This window comes from Delphinapterus leucas, chromosome 3, assembly GCF_059928025.1.
Source record: "Delphinapterus leucas isolate spDelLeu-1000000601 "Yukka" chromosome 3, BTC_Dleu_Yukka2, whole genome shotgun sequence".
NCBI classification, from domain to species: domain Eukaryota; kingdom Metazoa; phylum Chordata; class Mammalia; order Artiodactyla; family Monodontidae; genus Delphinapterus; species Delphinapterus leucas.
The window spans coordinates 85,004,203-85,026,316 of record NC_143131.1 but is presented as its reverse complement, the minus strand read 5'-3'; the positions used below and the strand labels follow the sequence as shown (position 1 = coordinate 85,026,316).

Sequence of the window (22,114 nt, the reverse complement as noted above, 5' to 3'; positions counted from 1 at the left end):
CATCAAAGGAAATTTTTCTGTTGTTATTAGCAAGGTGTAATGAAACAGGCACTCTCATACACTGCTGGTCTGTAACAAAACTGGTAAAAGAGTTCTGGAAATCTTCTTGATTGTATGTAGAAGACATATGTATAAGGAGAGTGAAAGAAAGTAAAAGAATCCACATTTCCAAATGTGAGAAATTGGTTAAATAGTTATTATTACATCACATCATTCAGCCATTAGGAAAAATGAAGTATATTTAGCTTTACTGATTTGGAAAAAATTTCTTGATGCCAAGAAAAAAAAATCAGGTTATAAAATAGTATGCATTTCCTGGTTCCATTTTTGCAAAGAATACATTTGTCATATATACGAATTTATGAAAAAAATTTTATCCATGAATTTAAGGGAAAAGGCCTTTTAGAATTTTCCAAAACAGTGAAATGTTTTTCTCTAGTTGGTAATGGCATACTGATTTTTTTTTTGGCTATATCTATATTTTATAACAAAGATATATTACTTTCATAATAAAAAAACCTTTCCCTTCAAAACAGTGACATATTTTGTAGAGCTGAAAAAGCAAGCTGCCATAACCAACTAGGACCAAATAATTAATTGTTGGATACCCAAGTTCTCGTATTTCTTCCACAAAAAGAACTGATTAAAATAACAGATGAAGATATTTGAAAGCTTATTATATGGTGATATTTAATGAGAGTATCATTGGACTTTATATTGCAAATGCTATTATAAAGAATCCTCTGCATTTCATAACACAATCACCAAAGAAATGATCTTCAAACTTCAATAAATGTGTGCCATCTCAATTAAGACTCTTAATAACAAATATAATCTTTAGATGTTCTTATCTTCCATCATACCATCGAGGCTCTTTTACTATTTACTTAATTTACTGAGGTAACATTGGTTTATAACATGTCTCATGCGAACATTATATTTTGACTTCTGTATAAACTACAGTATGCTCAACACCAGAAGTTGTTTCTACCCATCGCCATACAGTTTACCTCCTTTACTCAATTCACCCCCTTTCCCTTCTGGTAATTATTACTCTTTTCTCTATAAATACATGTTTATTTTGCTTGGTTTGTTCATTTATTTTAAAAAATTTTAATATTCACATTTGAGTGAAATCATATAGTATTAGTTTTTCTTTGAATGACTTATTTATCATAACACCCTCAAGGTACATCCATGTTGCCATAAATGGCAAGACTGTATCTTTTTTATGTATTCCATTGTATTATATATACTACTTCATCCATCCATTCATCAATGGGCACTTTCCATATCTTGGCTATTGTAAATAACGCCACAATGAACACAGGGTGCATGTATCTATTCGAATTAGAGTCTTCATATTCTTCAGATAAATACCCAGAAGTGGAATACCTGGATCATAGGGTAGTTCTAGTCTTAATTTTTTGAAGAATCTCCATACTGTTTTCCATAGTGGCTGCACCAATTTACATTCCCACCAACAGTGTACCACACATTTTTCCACATCCTCTCCAGTACTAGTTATTTCTTGCCTTTTTGATAACAGCCATTCTAACAAGCCTGAGGTGATCTCTCACTGTGGTTTCGATTTGCATTTCTCCAATAATTAGTAATGTTGAATATCTTTGCATGAGCCTCCTGGCAATCTGTATGTCTTCTCTGGAAAAATATTTAGCTCCTCTACCCATTGTTTAATCAGGCTGTTTTGTTGTTGTTGTTGAGTTGTATGAGTTCTTCATATATTTTGGATATTACCCCCAAATTGAATATATGATTTGTAAATATCTTCTCCCATTCCGTAGGTTGTCTTTTCGTTTAGTTGATGATTTACTGTACTGTACAGAGCTTTTTAGTCTGATGTAGTCCTGTTTGTTTATTTTTGCTTCTGTTTCCCTGCCCAAGGAAACATATCCAAAAAGATATTGCTAAGACCAACTTCAAGGAGCATACTATGTTTACTTTTAGTTTTATGGTTTCAGGTCTTACATTCTAGTCTTTAGTCCATTTTGAGTTTTGTGTATGGTGTGATATAGTGGTCTAGTTTCATTCTTTGGCATGTGGCTGTCCAGTTTTCCCAATACTATATTGAAGAGACTATGCTTTTTCCATTGTATGTTCTTGGCTCCTTTATCATAAACTAATTGTCCATATATGTGCGGGTTTGTTTCTGGGCTCTCAATTCTGTTCCATTCATCTACATGTCTGCTTTTCTTATCTGTTATAAAAATACAACTTTTTATTGTGTAAAATAAAACCTCTTTTGCAGAATAAAACTTCTATTTAGCAAATGAAAGATGTTGTCAGAGACTAAGTCCTTGTTTTCTAAGTCTATGTTTCTTATAGTGAGGCCCAAAGACATATTCTTGCAGTATGAGATATTTTTATCCTCTTTTAAAGAGAATTTATTTGCAAATCACTGATTTATACCATATACTTAAACCTGTCTACATCATATACACTGACCAAACAAATAAATAGTTGTTCTTTCATGCTGAAAGAATAAGCTAAACTTTAACATGTACACAAATACTTATAGGTAAGATGTGCAGCCTGAATTCCCAGTTTTTAAGTCTCTAGTTTTTCCTGGATATTCTGTGAATATTAGGAAAAGGACACTGGAGTTTTTTTTGGTTTTTTTTTGCTGCGCTGGGTCTTCATTGCAGTGCATGCATTTCTCATTATGGTGGCTTCCCTTGTTGCAGAGCACGGGCTCTAGGCGTGCAGGCTTCAGTAGTTTCAGAACGCAGGCTCAGTAGTTGTGGCTTGTGGGCCCCAGAGCACGTGGGCTTCAGTAGTTGCAGCGCATGGGCTCTAGAGCACGTGGGCTTCAGTAGTTGTAGTGCACAGGCTCACTAGTTGCAGCTTGCGGGCTCTAGAGCACAGGCTCAGTAGTTGTGGCACATGAGCTTAGTTGCTCCTCAGCATGTAGGATCTTCCCGGACCAGGGATCAAACTCATGTCCCCTGCGTTGGCAGGTGGATTCTTAACCACTGTGCCACCAGTTAAGTCCTGAAGTATAGTTTTAATTGTAGTAGATTTACAGTATTGTGTTGGCTTCAATTGTACAGTAAAGTGATTCAGTTATATATTGGGTTGGCCAAAAGGTTCGTTCGGGTTTTTCTATAACATAAAAACCCAAATGAACTTTTTGGCCAACCCAATATTTTTTCAGATAATTTTCCATTATAGGTTATTACAAGATATTGAATATAGTTCTCCTTGAGAACTAGTATATAGTAAATTCTTGAGAGAATATAGTAAATCCTTGTTGCTTACCTATTTTATGTATAGCGGTGTGTATCCCATACTCTTTATCATTCCCCCCTCCCTTACCATAAGTTTGTTTTCTATGTCTATGAGTCTGTTTCCACTTTTTAATATAGATTCATTTGTATTATTTTTTAGATTCCACATACAAGTGATATCATATAATATTTGTCTTCCTCTGACTTAATTCACTTAGTATGGTGCTCTCTAGGTCCATCCATGCTGCTGCAAATGGCAATATTTTGTTTTTATGGCTGAGTAATATTCCATGGTGTGTGTGTATGTATATGTGGTGTGTGTATGTATATATATATGTGTGTAGAGAGATATATATATGTATATATACATACACACACCACATCTTCTTAAACCAATCATCCACTGATGGGCACTTCAGTTGTTTCCATGTCTTGGCTATTGTAAATGGTGCTGCTATGAACACCGGGATGCATGTATCTTTCTGAATTAAGACTTTTTATCTTTTCTGGATATATGGGAGTGGAATTGCTGGATCATAAAATAGCTCTATTTTTAGTTATTAAGGAACCTGCCCACTGTTTTCTATATATGAGTATCTTTAAGTGAGGCTACTTTTATATACAATCTTTACACTTTTCATGTACAGTGACCCTTGAAAAACGTGGAGGTTAGGAGCACCAACCCTGCACACCACTGAAAATTCGAGAATAACTTATTTGTGGTTCTGCATCCCTGGCAGATTCAACTGTGGATATGTGGATCATGCAGTACTGTAGTATTTACTATTGTAAAAAATCTGCGTATAAGTGGACGCACTACAGTTCAAACGCACATTGGTCAAAAATCAACTGTATTTCATTTTTCCTGCTTTTTAACTTTGGTTCACAGTTGGAATGTGTGATTTACTCCAATCTCCCTTTTACAATGTCCAAATGATCTTTTGGTAATTGAGTTGAAAAAAGTTCTCCAAAGGGCATCTGCAACTGTTTTCTTCTAACACATTTCTTATCTCAACTTGTCTTGTCACCTGTCTCTTTATTATCATCTGATTCTCTGTTTAATTATATTTCAGTTAACTGAATTTTGGTTACACCTCTATTTTTACTCTCCTATAATGATAAGGCCCCCCGTTCCACCTCTACCACACCCCACAAATAACTACTTACATCCTGGCCTCTAAATATTATTTTCAAAATACTTCCACAGAAAGTAAAAAAACTTCCAAAATTTATATAGGGACACAACTACCTTTTTCTCCCACTTTGCACACATTCCCATAGCACAGAGCTGGTAGGTGCACAATAAATGCCCAATAAATACTTAAGTGATTTATCCCATCCTATTTTCAGTTGTCTTGTTTGTTGTTAGCATATTATTATTAAGAGTATCAATTCTTAAATTTTAAAAAGTCACTATAAACTATTAAAAAATCAAACAATGATTTAATGTAACAAAAAGTTTAAAATATAAATTCATAATTACTTTCCTTTTTAAAATTATAGGCTTACTGGGACACAAAAACCAACTATCTTTTATCCACTGATAGACATTTTAAAAGTATCTATATAACAGTACAAGAAAATTGATATGTAGGAATTACTTACCTGAGGGATAACAATATCTGCTAATGCCTTTGAAAGCCTATATAATTCCATTGTGTTTTCTAATTTCAAGGAACCATTATGCTGGACATCATATTTTATACAGTCATATATGTCAGGGATTTTACTAATATCATATCTTCCATTCTTTGTTTTAAAGTCTTTCTCCAACTTGGACCATCTACGTAGCATGAGCTCTAAGGTCTCACTATGATAAAGCTGAATATCTAAAACAACATAACAGTTTTAGTATACTAAACTTCAAAATCAGATAAAGAATATATATTAAAAATTGGTAGTTAGAAACTTCTTAAATATTAAAGGTAAAATTGTTAACAAGCTAGGAAATGTTATCATAGGCATATACTATTAGCAACCATATATTTTGTAGACTTGAATAAAGGTATAAATACATGGGTTAGGAACTGGTTTTATAGAAGACCTTCCATATGTTACATACGTTAGTTGCCCAAGTTATTAACTAAGCTAGTCTCAGAGCCAGAGCACTGATCACCTTCCTGTTGCTTGCTCCTTCTTATTATGCTGCCTATTTGCTGCTGAACTGTACAGTAATGCTACATAATTAACCAAATAAAAATGTTTTATTATCCCTTTCATGCTACCACAGATAAAAGCAATTATAGCTTCACTATTATTCTTTTGCTGGATATATACTAACTCAAATTACACCTAGACATACCTATCTAATGCTAAATATAGCATTAAAGGCTTGAATTTTTTATGATTGGCACATCTTATTTAAAAATGTTTATAGCAACTGAATAGTGCCTTTTATTTGTTTTCTAATCTAAGGAAAACAAAATATTTACCTGATGATTTGGGATCTTCCATTCGATGTCTGATTTGAGAAGTCAAACTTTGTATCAAGAAATACACTTTGTCACAGGTCTTCACAGGATTTTTAATTAAATGCATTGATTTGATAAGAGAAATGCTTCCAGATGGAGTAAGCTACAAATGAATAGAGTATATATTTTTACATCTGGTTATGCTCAATTGGCCAAGAGAACAATATACAAAATTTTCCAGTAGCTGCAGAATAACTCAAACTACAAATGAAGATACCCCCAAAATACAGAAATAAGATCAAGGAGGAAATAAAAACCTCAAAATTTCATGTTAAAAAAATCCTAAACCTTAGCTAACATTAGATTATCCACAGGGAAAATCTAATAGAAGTACTCTAATTTACAAGGAGATTTTATTCTAATATTTTGCAGACATTTTGCTGATTCACTTGGTATTTGCAACTATGGTTTAACCATTTGACATATATTGACATGGAATAACCTCGAGACTATTATTTTCATCACTTTTTCCAGATGAGGTACTTAACAGAGGTTAAAGCACCTTCCCTAAGATCAAACCACTAGTATGCAAAGAGTGAGATTAAAAAAGCAGGTAATCTGGCTAAAGAGCTGTGCTCTTAACCACCATGTAAATGCCTTTGTGATGAGATTTTCTGCAAGTCAACAAAAGCCATTAATGACAAATAGTTTCAATTTTCACTGTTGAAACTTTGCTTGGCAAGTAATTTAACCCCATCAAATAAGTTTGTATAAATATAAAAAATGTAAAGTGGAATTCCACTTCTTGTTATGGTGAACTAGGTAGTTTAGGCCAATCTAACCACTGAAGATTAGTAAAAATCCTGGGCAAAGAACTTCTATACTTCTGCTTTAAGGTATCTGAGAGATAAGATATTAAGAATTATTAAGAATTATGGAAACCAAACTCTCTGGTCAGAGATCCAGAGAGTGATGCTGGCTTTTAAGGCTGTTTTTGCATTGGAGACATCTGTTGATTCTGAATAGACAGCAGAGAAGAAGAATAGAGCTTTAATATCATTTTAGGTTAACAGGACAAAAAAAGTGAAGCCCAGGATTTTCAAAGGTGAAACTCTGGTAAACTCTACATTTAGGGTTCAAAAAAGGGATAAACTGGAGTCTGCATTTTTAACAAGACCCCAGATGATTCTTAGTCAAGTAAGTTTGAAAAACACTTTAGTTCTAGAGTCCTTGCTCTGTCCAGGAAGAGGATAAAAGCATGATGTAAACATTCAATTTGCAGATGTCATAGAAGCCTATTGTTATCTCTTGGGTAGTGACAAAACAAATAGTAAAATCAAATATAATTTTCAAACTACCAGGGAAATAAATAAATAAAAAGTACCAATTCCAATGAAGCAAGAAAGGAGAGAAAAATAAAAATAGGCAGTATAAATATAAAGCACTTAAAAGGATAATAGATTCATATACAAATTTCAGTAATTTATAATATAAATGAAATAATTGTCCTAAACAAAGATTTTCATGACAAATTTTTTAAAAATCTATATGCAGATTTTAAGAGATACATCTAAAAGTATAGTTTCAGAAAGACTGAAAGTTAAAAGATAAAAAAGATACTGTACAAACACCAAGTAAAAGAAAAAACAACTGTTTTAGCTATATTAATCTCAAAGTAAATTTTGAGGCAAAAATACTGATTGAAATATACCAATTCTTAATTTGTATGCATTTAATAGCATGACATCAAAACATGTAAAGCAAGGCTTAAGAGATTACAAAGACAAGAAAAATCCACAATTATAGTGGGAAATTTTAACACACAACAGTAAAGAAAGAAAAAACAGACCAAAAAAAAATCAGCAAGAATTTTTGTTTTTACCAAAATGATATAAAGTTAGAAATAACAAAAATATAACTTAAAAATGCATAGGTTTGAAAATTTTAAAAGTACACTTCTAAATAACATATGATCAAAGAAATCACTAAGGAAATTAGAAAATGTCCCAGATGGCATAAACCTCAATTTATGAATACAGTCAAAACAGTGCATAAAGGGAAATTTATGGCCTAGAGTGTGTATTTTACAAAAGATTGAACATTCATGAGTTAATAAGCATCCATCTAGTGACATTAGTTTTTAACAATTAGAAAAAGAGCAAAATAAAACTACAGAAGAAGGAATAAAATATTAAACAATAAAAATTAATAAAATAGAAAACAAGTGCATAATTTAGTGAACCAACAAATCTGAAAGACAGTTCTTTTAAAGGACTAATAAAGCTGATCAACTATGGCAAAACTGATCAAGGAAAAAAAAAGGGGGGGAACACTGTACAATGTTACGAAACAAAAAGGAATATCTCTACTGATCTTGCAGACATTATAAACAACTTAAGAGGAGTGTATACACAAATTTCTAGAAGAATGTAACTTAATACAGACACAAGACATAATAAATGGAAACTACTAAATTACTCTGGAAACCACAATTACAAGCTTTCCCATAAAGAAAATGCCCATGGGATTTACCAGTAAATTTTACCAAACATTTACTGAAACATATATACACGAATTATTCCTCCCAAACAGGACTCTCTAATTAATTTTATGAGAACAGCATAATCTTGATATTGAAAGCAGACAAAGACAACAAGAATAAAAAAGTAAAGGTCAGTATGACTCATGAACACAGATGTAAAACTCCTAACCAAAAATATTAGTAAACCCAAACCAGTGATATATATATATATATATATTTTTTAAATGAGCTTATTCTAGGAACCACGGTAGCCTCTCCCCCAAATCATACAATGTTTAACAGATAAGAAAATATACAATTTAAAAACTTGTCATGATAAAACCTCTTAAGAAAACAGGAGTAGAATGGATTTTCCTTATTTTGAAGAAGAGTAGCTTTAAAAAAAATCTACAGAGACCATACGTAATGGACAGTGTTAAAAAGATTTCCCTTTGAGAATATAAACAAAAACAGAAAAGCCACTTCTATTTACTATCACTTTGATGGTACTAGCTATTAATGTAAAGCAATAAAAAGAATTAAAAACATAAAAACTGGAAAGGAAGACAAAAACCTGGGGATATGCTTTGAAAAGATTTTTTTTAATCTACAGATAAATTACTAAGTTAATAAATAAGTTCAATAAAGTTGACACATATAAAGTCAATATTAAAAAAACTATTTGTACATAGCAGCAACAGATAGTAACCTTTTTAGAGGGGGCGTTTACAAGTACACAAAATTTTTTTTTAAAGATGTAAGTTTTCACAAACTATAGATCTAATGCAATCTAAATCAATATTCCAACAGGATTTTAGGCCAGGTTATTTTAAAATTTATATGGAAATACAAGAAAAGCCAAGAAGAACTTGAAGAAGGACCCATGTAGGATTTGGGAGATCTTATTCAATGGCCCAAGAGTCAACAAAAGAATACGTTCTAGAAACAGAGAACACACATATGATAAAGCTGGCACTACAGAGTAGTGGGGAAAGGATGGTCTTTTCAGTATGTGGTGTTGAGACACCTGGATGTACATATGGTTGGGGGGAAAACATCAATTTTGACATCCTTATCTAATAGCACACACAAAAGTCAATTTTAGCTAGATTGTAGATAAATGTGCAGGGAAAAACAGTAAAGTTTTAGAAGATCATATAAGGGAATATCTTATGACCCCACATTAGAAAAAGGTATTATACCATATGCTAACACACATATATGGAATTTAAGAAAAATAAAAATGTCATGAAGAACCTAGGGGTAAGACAGGAATAAAGACACAGACCTACTAGAGAATGGACTTGAGGATATGGGGAGGGGGAAGGGTAAGCTGTGACAAAGCGAGAGAGAGGCATGGACATATATACACTACCAAACATAAGGTAGATAGCTAGTGGGAAGCAGCCGCATAGCACAGGGAGATCAGCTCCGTGCTTTGTGACCGCCTGGAGGGGTGGGATAGGGAGGGTGGGAGGGAGGGAGACGCAAGAGGGAAGAGATATGGCAACATATGTATATGTAGAACTGATTCACTTTGTTATAAAGCAGAAACTAACACACCATTGTAAAGCAATTATACTCCAATAAAGATGTAAAAAATATATATATATATAAAAATAAAATACAGGTTTAATTGTTAAACCTATGATAAATTAAAAAAAAAGAAAAAGGTATTATAAAGAATGCATTAAAATGCACTGAACATAAAGGAAAAAATTGACCTTGAAACACATGGGAAAAAAAAAAAGAAATTCATGGAAAATAAGAATTTCTGCTTATCAAAGGAAATCATTAAGGCTCAGAGTAGATGGTAGTATTTAGAACACATAACAAAGAGCTCATATCCAAAATATACAAAGAAATTCTACTATTCAATAAGAAAAACACAGGCAACTAGTAGAAAAAAAGGACAAGACTTGAAGAGCAGGCCTTATGAAAGAAGATACCTAAATGGTCAACGAATATTAAAACCACAGTGAGGTACTACTATACATCCACCTTCAGAATAGGCAAAATTGAATGGTCTGAAAATACCAAGAATAGAGACTATGTAGAGCAATAACAATTTCCATGGACTTCTGGTGGGAGTATAAATTGCTTCAATGACTTTGGAAAACAGTTTGACATCTACTAATATCGAAATATTAGCACACTGTGGGGCACAACACTTCCACTCCTAGAATACACCAAAGAGAAACATATGCTCATATGCAGTAGGAGGCATATATGGATATTCACGGCAGTATTAGCATAACAGCCCCAAACTATAACAATATTAGAAAGCATATATAAATTGGCATATACTCATAAAAATAGAATATGGATCAACAAACTAGGCCAAACATGACCTGTGATAGCCTGTGAGCTAATAAATGGTTTTTACATTTTTAAAAGGTGGTTTAAAAAAGAAAAGCATATGCAACAAGCAACTATATGTGATCTCCAAAGCCTGAAATATTTACTATCTGGTCTTTTACAGAAAAAGTTTGCCAACCTCTGAAAACAATACTACATAGAAATGAAAATTCTTAAAATTCTCAAAACTATGGATGAATTTCACAAACATAACACTGAGAAAAAGAAGCCAGACATAAAAGAAAACATTCTATTACATGAAGCTTAAAAAATACCCCAAACTGAGACTATGGTAGCTACAGATACATACTTAGCCAAATAAGCACGCTGGGTATAAGACTATAAAAAGTTAGGATAGTGATTATTTCTAGCAGATAGGGAAGGGGCTGCAACTGGGAAGGGACACACAGAGGCTAGAGTTGTTCCAACGTTCTGTATCTCTGTACTGATTATATAACTCTTTGCTTTATAATATGATAAGCTCTAAATTTACATTTTATGCACTTTTCTATGTGTATGTGCATGTAATATTTGACAATGCAAGAGTTTGGTAAGACCCACCTTTTCATAATCTTCAGCAGTAAAATCTCTGTCTTTCTGAAGTATTTCATGAAGTCTTGCTTTCACACGTTGCTGACAACTGCTCAAAGAGTCACTATCACTATCCAAAAGGCCATTCATGTTTGCACTTTTCACCATCTGAACAAGAATGGGTGTAAGTTCTCCTTCTAGAGCTAATAGCCCCTAAATACATAAAATAAAGCCAAAACAGATTAAGAATTAGTATGCAAAATAGAAGGTATCTTAATAATTATCTTGTTACATGCTGAATTTCACAAGGTGTAAGCTTACTATTTACAATAAACTTTATTAATAATGCAACTTGTCATTGCCATTTCAGGGCTTTAGTTAGAAGTTTCAAATTTAGAATATTAAAATAATACCTTAGTAAAAATCTTTTAAAATGCTATATTAGATGAAAATTCTAATAATTCTAAAAAACATTTATTTATACCTTTGCAAAAGCAGCTGCAGTCATCTGGACTCGTCCTTCATCAGAGGCGTATATTTTAAGGTCATGTCGGTAGGTACTATGTAATCTAAGTAAACCACAACCAGGAAATCCTGCATAATCTCCTGAAAATAAATCCTCAAATCACTTAAGCTATATTTTTACCTCACTGTATTTCTATAAATATTTAATAACATCTCAAAATTAGGATTTGAAAATATGATGTATGAATTTAACTGAATTAAAGAAACTCCAATATTTACCTTGACCTCCAGGATACATACACCTCAAAGCTCTTCCAAGTTCTTCAGCCTGGACCCAGCCTGTATGAATTTAACTGAATTAAAGAAACTCTAAGATTTACCTTGACCTCCAGGGTACATACACCTGAAAGCTCTTCCAAGTTCTTCAGCCTGGACCCTGCCTGCAGGGGTTAGTTCTCCTCCCCATTTTAGAACCAGAAGTAAGGATGGCTCTTCTCTTCGGCTGTCTAAGATACATGTGAATGAATAAAGCAAATGTCAAGGTTTTTTCTTCTAAACAGACATATTTCAAGATTAATTTTTTTCTTTGTGTCTCTTCTGCAGTGGAATATGGCCCTTATGGAAATTATTTTCTTCCCTAAATATACCTTTCTTGTAGGCTGTTGCTTCTGCTAGGAATACCCCTTGCTCCACCTGTTAAAATCTTACTAAAATTTCAAAATCTCTCCCACACTCTAGAAAGAAGGCTCTTTCCCAGTTCTCTAAAAGGAAATTTCTCCCTTCCCTGCTCTCAGTGGTATGAGAGCAATGGTATTTGCCCAATGTATTTAGTTGTACTACATATACTAGATTAAGAGCTCCTTGATGACAGGATTCAGATCTTGGCTTTATATTAAGAGCCTCCTGCAGTGCTGTCACATAAAAGTTAATGTTATCTGAAGTGAAGAAGATATACACATTTTTATGATTAGTAATCAGTGATTTGCATAACTTTCAAGATGTGAGATGACAGAGCTTAATATTTATTATAATTTAAACTTATGGGTGAGATATACAATAAAATATAGCCAAGAACAGCTTTTTAAATTTGGAGTTGTAGAATCTGTATGTTCCAGACCAAAGTATATTCTCAGATATAGGGGAGGTCTGAGTTTCTATATTTAATTTTGACTTGCTCTTTATCACATCCTAAGATCTGTGCTGGATTACAGAAACAAAGGTCATTTAAAAGTTAGCACTATAAGCACTAAAGAATTTGATGATTCATTAAAAGTGATAGAAAATCACCCTTTCCCCTGGGGCTAGTTAGTAGCTGTATGTGCTTTATCATGCAAGCCAACATTTATAGAAAGGTAATTAATTGACTTGTTAATTATAGTTGTTTATGGATTTTTTTGATATAAACATCAAAATATAGAAAATTAATCTGTGTTGCTATTAATCACAAGGTGTGACAAGAGCAATATATCAAATTTTAGAATATATAAAGATCAACATAATCAAATTTGTTTGCATTTAAAATAATCATTACTTCAATTTTTGCTACTATAAATAATGCCACTGTGAATATCCCTATAGAACAATCTTTCCCTCAATAGCTGATTACCCCCTTGGGATAGATTCTTATAAGTAGAATTAAGGTCAAAGCATATGAAAAATTTCTGAAGTGGTTTTTTTTTTTCCCCCCAGCTGCACTGTGTAACATGCTGGATCTTAGTTCCCCGACCAGGGCTCGAAACCGTGTCCCCTGCAGTGGAAGAGTGGAGGCTTAACCACTGGACTGCCAGGGAAGTCCCCTGAAATGTTGAAATATATTGCCAAATTACTTTTCAAAAAATTATGTCAAAGCTTCCCTGGTGGCACGGTGGTTAAGAATCTGCCTGCCAATGCAGAGGACACAGGTTGGAGCCCTGGTCCAGGAAGATCCCACATGCCACAGGGCAACCAAGCCCGTGTGCCACAACTACAGAGCCTGAGCTCTAGAGCCCACGAGCCACAACTACTGAGCCCACGAGCCACAATTACTGAAGCCCGCACACCTAGAGCCCGTGCTCCACAACAAAAGAAGCCACCGCAATAAGAAGCTGGTGCACCACAACGAAGAGTAGCCCGTACTTGCTACATTTAGAGAAAGCCCACGCACAGCAACAAAGACCCAATGCAGCCAAAAATAAAATAAATAAAACAAAGTAAAAAAAAAAAAAAGAGTTATGTCAATTTACAATCCTACCAGTAAACTGAAATCTTGTCACATTGTACTCTCATCAGCATTCTTTATTATCATTTGAAAAAGAAGAAAATAAGAAAACACTTTGCCAGTGTGATAGGCAAGACTGATTATTACTATTATCATTATTGTATTGGGCATCTCCACTTCTCCGTAAAATGGCTTCCCAATCCCTGCCCATTTTTCTTTTGAAAAGTAAATGAACTTTTGTGCTCACTGCTCTTAGGAGACTAATTTTAAATGCTTATTCTGATTTATTGGTGGAGAAAAATATCTATTTTAGAAACATGGTGATTACGTATTTTTTTAAACAGTCTTTTCATATTTCTTAAGTTTTCTTCCTGTATACCCTGTATGGGATAGGGACCCATTAAGTAACATTTAGTTATAAATAAATAAGCTTTCAGAAGAGTAAAAGAGAAGTCCTAGACAGTTTTCAAAATAATAAAAGGTATCCTTTACCTAAAGGATAAAACGTAAAACATCTTTTATTTAAAGGATAGAAGGCATAGTTAACACAACTCCATGTTTTTTCCTCTATTCAGCATGCTAACCCCTAAACTATTAGACAGAAGATTACAAAGGTAATCAACAACGAGTAGTAAGTCCCTACATATAAATAAAACACAATGGGCATTAATAGTGACATACCTTCTTCTTCACTAGATGTCTTAGGACAACCATGAGGGAGATAGGTTAATTGGACCTTACGATTTATTCCAGAAAAATGGCCATACCTGAAAAATAAAATGGCAAACAGAACAGACAACATTCAATAAGCATGCGATGCAACCTCCTAAAGAAAAACTAAAATCCACCTGGACAAAAACTAAATCTTACATATTAATGCTTCCTATTTGTAATTACCTTGCTGAATTCTTCAAAATATCCTAGCACAAAATCTGTATCCTAGGTAATTATTCTAACCACGTTAAAAATAAAAATACAATAAAGTTTCTCTATAAAAGTTGGAGAATTTTGAATAGATGCCAAAGTATATAAACATACAAAAACATAAATGTATGTGTCTTTAAAAAAATAAAAGAAAAAACGATTTTAAGTGGTCAAAGAAATAAAGTTTATAAGAGGAATATTGGTGGTACCAATTTCACTTGATTAAAACATAGTTCAAAATTATTTTTCACTTAAACAGCACTGAATCTGTGGTTAACTTAGCAATGTGGCCTTCATCCTAAGTAGTACTTCATACAAGATCTAAATGTGATACCCTCTTTTGATCTTCTCATCAAAATTAAAACTAAAACAGAACCTTCAATACAACAATCTCTTTTCTCACTGGTGAAAATAAAGTTCTTGTTAGATTTCCACTAATTTCTCCTCAGCTACAGTGATAAAGAGAAAGAAGATAAAACTGTGAAGGAAATTAACATGAAAAGTCACACATATTAAAAAAAAGCACTATAAGTAGTTACCAAAATAATGGGTTTCAAAAAGATACTTACATCTCTAACACAGTCTTAAGTTGTTCAAGTTTTGACTTGTTTTCTTCAATTTCAGAATCATTATTTTGTCCCAACTCTATAAGAAGTTGTCGTGCAATATCCAGCACTTCCTGTAAAATAAATAAAGAATTGAATTTTTATGTAACTTTGCGATTAGCAATTTAAAACCCAACAAGAAATCAGATGCACTTGCCTGTAATTGTTTTGGTTTTTTGAGCTTTAATTTCCCAGATTTATATCCATCACACTTTTCAAAAAGATCAAAGAATCTTATAAGAAAGACAGAGCACTGTTAGGCATTTGCAACAATATTACCTCTATAAACTAAAACAAATAATTACAATAAATGATAGATATGGGACTAAAACAATAATTAATAATAGATATGGGACTTGGGGTCTATGGACTTCAAACACTGTGTGCCCTCTTTCACTATACGATGTTGCTCCTCTACTTTGATTGATAAAACTTAGTATTTTCCTAAACCATATCAAACTAATAATCACTGGATTCACTGAACAGAAGTAACAAAGTTTCATTCTACTAATTTTCATCTAGAAGGTTGAGAAGTTAATGATTCTCAGAAAGCAATGTAAGAGAATAATAACAGAAGACTAAATATTTACAATAATAAATAAAAGCTAGGTCAGGATGATGACCATATATGGATATTGCTACAGTAATTTTCAGATGCTAAAATATACAATTTAAAATGGATTTTGTTGGATTTTATTGCTTTCCAGTGGTTTAAATATTAATGGCCAAGAAGTAGTGGTAAACAGTTTTTCTATATGAAGTATTAATCAAAATAACTAAGCACCTATCAGAAATCTTAAATTATCTCCTAAGAGTTAAATTATTCCCCTTTAAACATACTTTTGATGCCTCACTTCCATTTTCATTTTTTGTTTTGGTGTTCGGTCCCCATGACGTATGACAGCTATGACACATCTAAGTTCCATCCTAAAATTTAAAAAATAACGTTCAATTTTCTGACAAAGATTCGTGTTATATAATTCAGATTAATATATCTAATTATATTATAGAACCATCTTTTACCACTCTAAGATATTCTCCATGAAGCATAGTGCTTATAACAAACAGTCTTAATTTTATCAAATTAAATCCTAAAAAGAATTTAAGAGGCTGGAGGGGGAGTAATATTAAGCTACACAATACCTGCTTCTTCTCTTGAGATGACTATGCTAACTCTAGGATAATAGTAAATGGAGGGGAGACCTTAAAGATGGTGAAAGAGTAAGACGTGGAGATCACCTTCCTCCCTACAAATACATCAGAAATACATCTACACGTGGAACAACTCCTACAGAACACCTACTGAATGCTGGCAGAAGACCTCAGCCCTCCCAAAAGGCAAGAAACTCCCCACGTACCTGGGTAGGGCAAAAGAAAAAAAGAAAAAACAGAGACAAAAGAATAGGGATGGGATCTGCACCAGTGGGAGGGAGCTGTGAAGGAGAAAAGGTTTCCACACACTAGGAAGCCCCTTTGCAGGTGGAGACTGCGGGTGGCGAAGGGGTGAAGCTTTGGAGTCACGGAGGAGAGCGCAGCAACAGGGGTGCACAGGGCAAAGCAGAGAGATTCCGGCACAGAGGATGGGGGCTGACCTGCACTCACCAGCCCGAGAGGCTTGTGTGCTCACCCGCCGGGGCGGGAGGGGCTGGGAGCTGAGGCCCGGGCTTCAGAAGGTCAGATCCCAGGGAGAGGACTGGGGCTGGCTGCATGAACACAGCCTGAAGGGGGCTAGTGTGTCACAGCTAGCTGGGAGGGAGTCAGGGAAAAAGTCTGGACCTCCCTAAGAGGCAAACTTTTTCTTGCCTCTTTGTTTCACGGTGTGTGAGGAGGGGATTCAGAGCACCGCCTAAACGAGCTCTAGAGATGAGCACGAGCCACAGCTATCAGCGCGGACACGAGAGACAGGCATGAAATGCTAAGGCTGCTGCTGAAGCCACCAAAAAGTCTGTGTGCAAGCACAGGTCAATATCCACACCTCCCCTCCTGGAGCCTGTGCAGCCCGCCACTGCCAGGGCCCCGTGATCCAGGGACAACTTCCCCGGGAGAACACAAGGCATTTCTCAGGCCGCTGCAACATCACGCTGGCCTCTGCTGCTGCAGGCTCACCCCGCATTCCATACGCTTCACTCCCCACAGCCTGAGTGAGCCAGAGCCCCCAACCAGCTGCTCCTTTAACCCCGTCCTGTCTGAGCGAAAAACAGACGCCCTCAGGTGATGCAGAGGAGGGGCCAAATGCAAAGCTGAACCCCAGGCGCTCAGCGAACAAAGAAGAGAAAGGGAAATCTCTCCCAGCAGCCTCAGGAGCAGCGGATTAAATCTCCACAATCAACTTGATGTATGCTGCATCTCTCAATACCTGAACAGACAACAAATCATCCCAAATTGAGGCAGTGGACTTTGGGAGCAATGATATATATATATATATATATATATATATATATATATATATATATATATATATATATATATATACACACTTCCTTTTTCTCTTTTGTGAGTGTGTATGTGTATGCTTCTGTGTGTAATTTTGTCTGTATACCTTTGTTTTTACCATTTGTCCTAGGATTCTGTCTGCCCATTTTTTTTTAGTATAGTTTTTAGCACTTCTTATCATTGGTGGATTTGTTTTTTAGTTTCCTTGCTCTCTTCTTTCTTTCTTTTTTTTATTACTTAAAATATTTTTTATTTTTAATAATTATTTTTTACTTTAACAACTTTATTTTATTTATTTATTTTTTTTTTTTTTTCTCCCTTTTATTCTAAGCTGTGTGGATGACAGAATCTTGGTGCTCCAGCTGCGTGTCAGGCCTGTGCCTCTGAGGTGGGAGAGTGGAGTTCAGGATATTGGTCCACCAGAAACCTCCCAGCTCCATGTAATGTCAAATGGCAAAAATCTCCCAGAGATCTCCATCTCAACACCAAGACCCAGTTCCACTCAATAACCAGCAAACTACAGTGCTGGACACCCTATGCCAAACAACTAGCAAAACAGGAACACAACCCCACCCACTAGCAGAAAGGCTGCCTAAACTCATAATAGATCATAGACACCCAAAAACACACCACCGGAGGCGGACTCGCCCACCAGAAAGACAAGATCCAGCCTCATCCACCAGAACACAGGCACTAGTCCCCTCCACCAGGAAGCCTACACAACCCACTGAACAAACCTTAGCCACTGGGGGCAGACACCAAAAAAAACAGGAACTATGAACCTGCAGCCTGCAAAAAGGAGACCCCAAACACAGTAAATGAAGCAAAATGAGAAAACAGAGAAACACACAGCAGATGAAGGAGCAAGGTAAAAACCCACCAGAACAAACAAATGAAGAGTAAATAGGCAGTCTACCTGAAAAAGAATTCAGAGTAAGCATAGTAAAGATGGTCCAAAATCTTGGATACTGAATGGAGAAAATACAAGAAATGTTTAACAAGGACCTAGGAGACCTAAAAATCAAACAAACAATGATGAAAAACACAATAAATGAAATAAAAAAGTCTCTAGAAGGAATCAATAGCAGAATAACTGTGGCAGAAGAACGGATAAGTGACCTGGAAGATAAAATAGTGGAAATAACTAAGGCAGAGCAGAATAAAGAAAAAAGAATGAAAAGAATTAAGGAGAGTCTCAGAAACCTCTGGGACAACATTAAATGCACCAACATTCGAATTATAGGGGTCCCAGAAGAAGAAGAAAAAACGAAAGGGACTGAGAAAATATGTGAAGAGATTATTGTTGAAAACTTCCCCAATATGGGAAAGGAAATAGTTAATCAAGTCCAGGAAGCACAGAGAGTCCCATACAGGATAAATCCACGCCAAGACACATATTAATCACACTATCAAAAATTAAATACAAAGAAATAATATTAAAAGCAGCAAGGGAAAAACAACAAATAACATAAAAGGGAATCCCCATAAGGTTAACAGCTGATCTTTCAGCAAAAACCTTGCAAGCCAGAAGGAGGTGGCAGGACATATTTAAAGTGGTGAAAGGAGAAAACCTACAACCAAGATTACTCTACCCAGCAAGGATCTCATTCAGATTTGATGGAGAAATTAAAACCTTTACAGACAAGCAAAAGCTAAGAGAATTCAGCACCATGAAACCAGCTCTACAACAAATGCTAAAGGAACGTCTTTATGCAGGAAACACAAGAGAAGGAAAAGACCTACAAAAACACACCCAAAACAATTAAGAAAATGGTAATAGGAACATGCATATTGATAATTACCTTAAATGTAAATGAATTAAATGCTCCAACCAAAAGACACAGACTGGGCGAATGGATACAAAAATAAGACCCGTACATATGCTGTCTACAAGAGACCCACTTCAGACCTAGGGACACATAGAGACTGAAAGTGAGGCGACGGAAAAAGGTATTACATGAAAATGGAAATCAAAAGAAAGCTGGAGTACCAATGCTCATATCAGACAAAATAGACTTTAAAATAAAGACTATTACAAGATACAAAGAAGGACACAAATAATGATCAAGGGATCAATCCAAAAAGAAGATATAACAATTGTAAACATTTATGCACCCAACATAGGAGCACCACAATACATCAGGCAAATGATAACAGCCATAAAAGGGGAAATCGCCAGTAACACAATCATAACAGGGGACTTTAACACCCCACTTTCACCAATGGACAGATCATCCAAAATGAAAATAAATAAGGAAACACAAGCTTGAAATGATACATTAAAAAAGATGGACTTAATTGATATTTATAGGACATTCCATCCAAAAACAACAGAACAACTTTCTTCTCAAGGGCTCACGGAACATTCTCCAGGATAGATCATATCTTGGGTCACAAATCAAGCCTTGGTAAATTTAAGAATATTGAAATTGTATCAAGTATCTTTTCCAACCACAACACTATGAGACTAGATATCAATTACAGGAAAAAAAATCTATAAAAATACATACACATGGAGGCTAAACAATACACTACTTAATAACCAAGAGATCACTGAAGAAATCAAAGAGGAAATCAAAAAATACCTAGAAAGAAATGACAATGAAAACAAGGCAACCCAAAACCTACGGAATGCAGCAAAATCAGTTCTAAGAGGGAAGTTTATAGCAATACAATCCTACCTCAAGAAACAAGAAACATCTCAAATAAACAACCAAACGTTACACCTAAAGCAATTAGAGAAGGAAGGACAAAAATCCCCAAAGTTAGCAGAAGGAAAGAAATCATAAAGCTCAGATCAGAAATAAATGAAAAAGAAATGAAGGAAACGATAGCGAAGACCAATAAAACTAAAAGCTCGTTCTTTGAGAAGATAAACAAAATTGATAAACCATTAGCCAGACTCATCAAGAAAAAAGGGAGAAGACTCAAATCAACAGAATTAGAAATGAAAAAGGAGAAGTAACAACTGACACTGCAGAAATACAAAGGATCATGAGAGATTACTACAAGCAACTCTATGCCAATAAAATGGACAACCACAAAGAAACAGATAAATTCTTAGAAAAGCACAGCCTTCTGAGACTGAACCAGAAAGAAACAGAATATATAAACAGACCAATCACAACCACTGAAATTGAGACTGTGATTAAAAATCTTCCAAAAAACAAAAGCCCAGGACCAGATGGCTTCACAGGCGAATTTTATCAAACATTTACAGGAGAGCTAACACCTATCCTTCTCAAACTCTTGCAAAACATAGCAGAGGGAGGTACACTCCCAAATTCATTCTACGAGGCCACCATCACCGTGATACCAAAACCAAAGATGTCACAAAGAAAGAAAACCACAGGCCAATATCACTGATGATTATACACGCAGAAATCCTCAACAAAATACTAGCAAACAGAATCCAACAGCGCATTAAAAGTATTGTACACTATGACCAAGTGGGGTTTATCCCAGGAATGCAAGGAATCTTCAATATATGCAAATCAATCAATGTGATACACCATATTAAAAAAAAGAGGAATAAAAACCATATGATCATCTCAATAGATGCAGAAAAAGCTTTTGACAAAATTCAACACCCATTTATGATAAAAAACCTCCAAAAAGTAGGCGTGGAGGGAACTTACTTCAACATAATAAAGGCCATATTCGACAAACCTGCAGCCAACATCATCCTCAATGGTGAAAAACTGAAACCATTTCCACTAAGCCCAGGAACAACCCAAGGTTGCCCACTCTCACCACTATTATTCAATATTGTTCTGGAAGTTTTAGCCACAGCAACCAGAGAAGAAAAAGAAGTGAAAGGAATCCAAATCGGAAAAGAAGAAGTAAAGCTGTCACTGTTTGCAGATGACATACTATACACAGAGAATCCTAAAGATGCTACCAGAAAACCACTAGAGCTAATCAATGAATTTGGTAGAGTAGGAGGACACAAAATTAACGCACAGAAATCTCTTGCATTCCTATACACTAATGATGAAAAATCTGAAAGAGAAATTAAGGAAACACTCCCATTTACCACTGTAACAAAAAGAATAAAATACCTAGAAATAAACCTACCTAAGGAGACAAAAGACCTGTATGCAGAAAATTATAAGACACTGATGAAAGAAATTAAAGATGATACAAACAGACGGAGAGATATATCATGTTCCTGGATTGGAAGAATCAATATTGTGAAAATGACTATACTACTCAAAGCAAGCTACAGATTCAATGCAATCCCTATCAAATTACCAGTGGCATTTTTCACAGAACTAGAACAAAAAATTTCACAATTTGTATGGAAACACAAAAGACCCCAAATAGCCAAAGCAACCCTGCGAAAGAAAAATGGAGCTGGCGGAATCAGGCTCCCTGACTTCAGACTATACTACAAAGCTACAGTAATCAACACAGTATGG

At 34.8% G+C, this 22,114-nt stretch overlaps 1 protein-coding gene across 4 annotated transcripts in view; it reads right to left on the bottom strand.

Annotated features, from left to right (window-relative positions):
- Nucleotides 1-22,114, bottom strand: part of PPIP5K2 (diphosphoinositol pentakisphosphate kinase 2) — a 75,809-nt gene that overhangs the window by 29,267 nt on the left and 24,428 nt on the right. For 2 of the 4 annotated variants that reach the window (XM_030759700.2, XM_030759705.2), the window contains exons 10-18: nucleotides 16,101-16,187; nucleotides 15,418-15,493; nucleotides 15,225-15,334; nucleotides 14,413-14,498; nucleotides 11,915-12,040; nucleotides 11,554-11,675; nucleotides 11,100-11,282; nucleotides 5,681-5,822; nucleotides 4,854-5,077 (exon numbers count right to left, since the gene is read on the bottom strand). In XM_030759700.2, the coding sequence (XP_030615560.1) occupies nucleotides 4,854-5,077; nucleotides 5,681-5,822; nucleotides 11,100-11,282; nucleotides 11,554-11,675; nucleotides 11,915-12,040; nucleotides 14,413-14,498; nucleotides 15,225-15,334; nucleotides 15,418-15,493; nucleotides 16,101-16,187 (1,156 nt within the window). Of the gene's footprint in view, nucleotides 1-4,853; nucleotides 5,078-5,680; nucleotides 5,823-11,099; nucleotides 11,283-11,553; nucleotides 11,676-11,914; nucleotides 12,041-14,412; nucleotides 14,499-15,224; nucleotides 15,335-15,413; nucleotides 15,494-16,100; nucleotides 16,188-22,114 lie in introns of all 4 variants that reach the window. The other 2 variants (XM_030759699.2, XM_089908410.1) reach the window with 2 other exon arrangements.